This window comes from Meleagris gallopavo, chromosome 5 (genome assembly GCF_000146605.3).
Source record: "Meleagris gallopavo isolate NT-WF06-2002-E0010 breed Aviagen turkey brand Nicholas breeding stock chromosome 5, Turkey_5.1, whole genome shotgun sequence".
Classification (NCBI taxonomy): Eukaryota; Metazoa; Chordata; class Aves; order Galliformes; family Phasianidae; genus Meleagris; species Meleagris gallopavo.
The window spans coordinates 21,420,922-21,426,921 of NC_015015.2; the positions used below are offsets into that span (position 1 = coordinate 21,420,922).

At 43.0% G+C, this 6,000-nt stretch overlaps 1 protein-coding gene across 3 annotated transcripts in view; it reads right to left on the minus strand.

Moving 5' to 3' along the window:
• Positions 1-5,977, minus strand: part of INO80 (INO80 complex ATPase subunit) — a 64,347-nt gene extending 58,370 nt beyond the window's left edge. The window contains exons 1-3 of one of the 3 annotated variants that reach the window (XM_010711327.3): positions 5,930-5,977; positions 4,122-4,210; positions 777-962 (exon numbers count right to left, since the gene is read on the minus strand). In XM_010711327.3, coding sequence (XP_010709629.1) covers positions 777-919 — 143 coding nt within the window. In that variant the 5' untranslated portion in view covers positions 920-962; positions 4,122-4,210; positions 5,930-5,977. Of the gene's footprint in view, positions 1-776; positions 963-4,121 lie in introns of all 3 variants that reach the window. The other 2 variants (XM_010711328.3, XM_010711326.3) reach the window with 2 other exon arrangements.
• Between the last annotated feature and the right edge of the window lie 23 nt (positions 5,978-6,000).

A 6,000-nucleotide genomic window follows, 5' to 3' on the forward strand; every position in this document is an offset into this window, starting at 1 on the left:
GAAGGCAGCCTCAGTTGTAATTCTGTGCATTACAAATACTGCTGTTAATAATTTAGCGTTAAACCCTTAGCAGCAGTTAATCATCAGACCAGTCTGGTTATGCTATCAAGCTGCGGCCTTAGTCTCTAGATAGATATTTAATACTCGAAGCACGAACTAACCAAGAAACGAAGTGCTGAGTCAAATCAAAGCACAGTATTGTTATTCCCAGCACTACCGTACATGTGAAAGATATAAAGCATACTTTTTTATTCCTTGTGTGAATCTTATAGGCCTGTAATACAGGCTACTATCTATTATGCATACACTTTTCAGTTCTGTAAGTTCACAATTACAAAACACTGATGAAATTAAAAGTAAATTGCTTTTGGACAGAAACATACCTTGATGAGTCACTTCTCAATGGTACAGCTTATTATCATAGAAATGCTGCATCTGACAATACTATTTGTATCCCACTTACGGCTACGTGCCAGTTCCCTAAAAAATTAACTTAATGCTTGTTCATCCTATCTTTTGCAGGCAAAGAAAATTTTGTCCACTCAACTATGACAAAGAGCTTTAAAACACCTTGCTAATCTGTATACCTGGGCAAGAAATATGATGAACTATCAATGAGAGGAGAAGTACAGTGCAAATTCTTTACAAGATAAGGTTTTATAACGAACAAGTCATTCCCAACGAACAAGTAAACTCCTACTATGGTGTTGCCTGAGAACAGCATAATAAAAATGCTTGTCTTTCCATGATATCCTTTGTGGAAAAGGCTTTAGTACCTGGATATATTCCTGTTAAAGATGGCAGACGTCTGTCGTAAAAACTGATCCAATCGCAGAGCTTTCTCCAGGTACTGCAGATAAAGGGGTTTTGCCAGCTCTGAGCAGCTGCCATCCTCCCTGGCACCCAGCTCCGAGGCCATAGAACAAACTTCTCCTCATGCACAGATGCCTCTGAACACGCAGCTGTTGAGAGGAAATCACAATTATCATCGCTGCCCCCACCTCTGAGAAGAAAACAAGGTGAGCAGGCAAACCTACTGCATGTGACCCCAAATGCCAATGCATCCAAATCCACAGCTGGAGCTGCATAAATGAAGGCGCTGTCAATGCCCTAAATATGATAATATTTACTATTAAATAAATATCTCCAACTAAATTTTTTGCTTATGATAGAGGATAAAAATAGTCAGCTTTAGAAAGATTAAATGTTCTTCTGAAGGATTCGTCCTGCTTGTATTACTTCTTAGAGATACTAAAAAGCTGAAACAAATTTCACTTTACTGAAAAACATTTAACATGTAATTCTCCAGTTACTGAATTACTGAGTACATTGTTTACGAGTTTATGAATGAAGTTTAAGCATCTGCTCTTCTAATTGTTCTCTCCACGTCTACAGTCAGCACCTACCTTTCTCCCAAGTCTTTTATCCTAAAAAAAAGTATTGCAAAATAGATTCAAATCTTCCAATATTAAAGAAAAACATCATAAGTGGTCACCACCTTGAGACTAACAGGCATGGTTGAACCAGAGCAGAATTTATTATTTCTTAACAAACATTCAGCCTTCATATCTTTCCTAGAGAATAAGCAACAGCATGCCAAGAACTGTTATGAGAGATAAAGGCACTCGTTTAAAAATGGCTTAGACTGAAGCTATCTAGGTTCAGTTTTCTATATGCTAGACCTTCTTATGCCTGACAGAAATAAAATGGATGACCTCTGTTATGAAATACTTGTTTCAAGCAGAGGCTAACAAGACAGCAGAAAGCTCCTGAAAACCTTCCTTATGAAATAAATAAATAAGAGATTCATGTAGTCCAAGAAATTTTTAAATATATATGTCATATTCTTTATCATCCATCTGGGAAAAGAAAAGAAAAAAAAAGCATAAAAAGAAAAAGCACCACCTAAAATCAAAGATTGTCTTCTAAGAGACAGGGTCACAAAGAAAATAAAGAGGTGAGAAAATGAGAGGAAGCACGAAACTTGTGCCTCTGATAGAAGAGATTTCTGAGGGAATGGATAAAAAACAATACCAAAAAGGTGGGAGCAGTTTACTATCACATTAACAAAATTGATATATACATCACATGAGCAGATTAACAAGAATTATATATGGTAGAGAGCAAGATTCAATACCTATAATATCAGGAAAAAAGAAAAAAAGAGCTATCTCCTTTATCACTCTTTTATTTTTTAAAGCTTTCTGTAAACAAGAGCTGGCATGCATTTTGTGAACATGGCTCTCTTTCCAGCCAAAATGCCACTCATAACCATCATTTAACAATTTTACTCACAGCCGCAAGGCATCCTTCACCTCTCAGCTCTTTGCAGGAAGCTTTCCCCAACCTCAACGTTGGGTAGCAGTGCCTCCTGCTTCACCCAGCACCCCTGGCTTCAGCTGGGTTCACCACGCCTTGAGGACACTGACAAACCAAATGTGCTGTTTTCCACCCCATGAGACATGGCCTGACAAAACTCTACAAACTTAGCAGCAAAATGAAGGGAAAAAATAATACGACAGCAATCTTAACAAAGTCCTCCTTGCACTGGCCCAGTAACAGCGCTCCACATCTCAGCCCTCACAAGCTTTTCACCATTTTCCTATTTTAACTGTCCCAAAAGGTTCCTGTACACACGAAATTAATTACTCTTGTCTTCAAAACAGTTACCGGTGTTCATTCTGCTTCCTGAATAACCAAATAAACACAGGAGAGCTTCAGAGAACCCTTACATACATCAGCAAAGCCCCAAACAAATTGAGAGCTATAGATGTATACAGAACTCAGGCACTGAATTCAGCCTTCCATTTATTTATATGCTAACAGCCACACTCCCAACCTCTCCTGCTCAGCTACCAATTTGACAGAAATAACTTTCAAAATGATACATTTTCTTACAGATCCAAGTTCATTCTTAAGATACCTTCCTTGTCCTTTAGAACACATTGCTCATTCCAGTGTTAATGATGGTACGGGGCTTACTCATTTACTTTGTTTTTCAAGTCTGCCCACCAGTGGGTCTGGTAAGCAAACACAGCACTGGAGAAGTGCTCTCCAAGGACATCTTCAGGAAGCAGTCAGGCTTTACACACCTTGCCCAGGTTTTATGCCCACTGACCTGCACCACCAACCCAGCAAAAGCATTGCTCTCACGAAGCAGCTCAGCTTTAACAGCAGACTTACTGAGTTTAATACCTACTGGCCATTTCTGAATGAAGTCCAACAGGTTCCTGCTACCAGTATCAGTTTAAAGCAGGAGCCACATAAGCAGCAAGCGTTCTGAGCTCCTGCCTAGCTGTCAGCTAGACACAGTTCTCTTTGTACTGCTTCTCCACGAGTCACCTTTTTCTTCTTTTTCCCTTCCATCTCACTAAGGCCCAGCATATTACCTTCTCTTTATGCCCAATGCTGACACGAAGCATTACACACAGTGATGGTAACCGCGCTCCTGAGGGGGCACACACAAATGAAAGCTACCTAGGAGGGCTAAGATACAGCACAGCGGCTGATCCACACAGCCTCTTCTTAGCCTACGGCAGATAGGCAAGTAAAACTAATCCCAATGGGTTCAGCTACACCGTGCCAAGTGTATGCACGCCGAGTGCAACTAGCTGGCTGGTGAGCTCATTCACTCGGGCATTTCAACCCACACGAGTGGTTTCTCACCTCTCCTCCATACCAATAAGCACACGGACGACACGTTCAAATGGGCCAAAAGCCAAAATCCCAGTTTACATGGGGAATTATGCATTTCTCACACCTCTATTTACATCATCAGAAGTTTTATCCAGAGAGCAGGATTAAGAACTGAACACAACCTTCTACACCGTTTTATTTCCCTCACAATTAGAGCAATTTTTTTTTTCTAATGCCATCTTTTTATGCTTTGCATTTTGACACAAAGATTTTCCAAACTAACACAAGCACCTAAGGTGTTTATTTTTTTCTTGAATAAATTCATGAATCAGACATACAACTCTCCTTGGAACAGCACATGCTGTAAGGACACTCTGCAGTCACATCTCCAGAATCACTCCTGGCACAAACATACACATCCACACAAATCAGGGTTTAAGTGGGAAATTCACAAGTACAATATCAGTTAGGTGCATTTTTGTCACCTTTTCTTATATCGTGTAATCTCTGATACAGGCAATTGGAGTGGCATAAAGGAGCCTGAAGGGGTATTTTGCTTGGAGGAGAATTCAAACTGAAAGGGGAAAAACAGCATTTAGTTTGATAAAAGCATAGTTACAGTGACAACCGTTCTCCACAGTACATTATACGCCCAGTCTTCAAGTAATGACTAACTCCCACAGTCCTTCTAGGGCAGTAACTCTCCTAAATGCAACTCTGATACCCGAGAGACCATTGCTTTTTAAAGACCAGTCAGAAGAGCACTTCATAAGGCACTCAAGCTTAGTGCACCATAGTGCAGACCCACTCCGTTCAGGCTGACTGAGCAAACAAGTACACGCAACTGAAGATAACTTTGCATCGTTTTGGTTTGCAATTGCTAAGAAATCTTTTTAATCACTTTTCTAAGATAGATATTCTAAGATACATCTAAGGAATGTACTTAGTTAAAACTAGACACTGCTCTACACACGGTATTCTGCTGATCTGCTTTTGTAGCAAGGTTCTGTATTGCTTTCCAAGGAACGAGACAGCACTTCATTGATTTCAGTTCCACTTTAACTGCTTTTAAACTCTTTTAAACACAGAGAAGAGCCACTGGGGCACAGGCTCCCAGTCTTCTATTTACATAAGTAATGGGCACAGACTGAAGGGAAAAAAAAAAAAGGTATACAGCCCTACAAAAGTGTTATCAGAAGTAAAACCAAACCACAGAATGCCTTAAAACGTACCAAACACAGAAGCTGGCACGTGGCAGCTCCGCTCCCACATTTACACCAGGAGAAAAGCTCCCAGGAGAGACCGAGCCACACGTGTCACCACGTGGTGTAGGGTGAGAGCAGGCCTTGCCCCCGGGGCCAATGCCCACCTCCCGGCAGCAATCCATTAGGGCTGTGGGCCCTGCACTGTGCAGAGCACAGCTGTCACACTGCACCCACAACACACAGCCTGCACAGACTGCCTGTCTGCATGTCGCCCTTTTGCCCCAGCTCACAAAAAGGGAACCATGCCCAGGCAGCTTTCTTCTTGCCACCGAAGCAACCCCTACTGCATAATTTAGTTCTCCGGGCGGCACGCTTACTGCGGAACTTGCCACCTTTATGTTATATCTAAGCAGAACAGAACTTGCTCATCTTAACAGCCAAGAAGCGCAAGGCGGGATTTTAAGCAATCTTAGCAACACATATGGGAGAGACGGCCTAGATGTGACCTAGAGGAAACATCCTCAAATGCTGAGAAAAGTTCAAGCTGCGGGGCCCTCTCCCTTACTGCTCTTGGCCTTACCAACCACACGGAAGTCACAGCCCAAGCCTACAAGCACACACTGAGGGGGTGACCAGATGAACGTCAGTTTTGACCCATGGAAATTAAAAACAGGTAAGTGTTGCTAACACACAGGTGTATGAGGTACACAAAATCCAAACAGCAGCATTATAGAAAGAGAAAAATAGAATTCTAGCAACATATATAAAGAAGTCTTGTCACAAAAAGGGGCTTAGGCTGAACCATGTCATACACACGAGGGAAAAGTAGCCTGAAGGAACTGTCATAACCGCAAAGCTGGGCTGGAAGGGAACTTAAAGTCCCCTGAGTCCCACCCGTGCCTCAGGCAGGGCTGCTCCCCACCAGTTCAGCTGCCCAGGGCCGCAGCCAACCCGGCCTCGATCGCCCCCGGGGACGGGGCAGCGCAGCTCTGCGGGCAGCCGTGCCAGCGCCTCACCGCCCTCTGCGCGAAGGATTTCCTCCCCAGCGCCCAACCTCCACCCGCCCCGTCTCAGTCTAAGGCCGTTACCCCGTCCCATCGCGCAGGGGCTCCCCGCCCCGCCATCATCTGACAGCGGCATCACCCCACGGCAGTTCCCC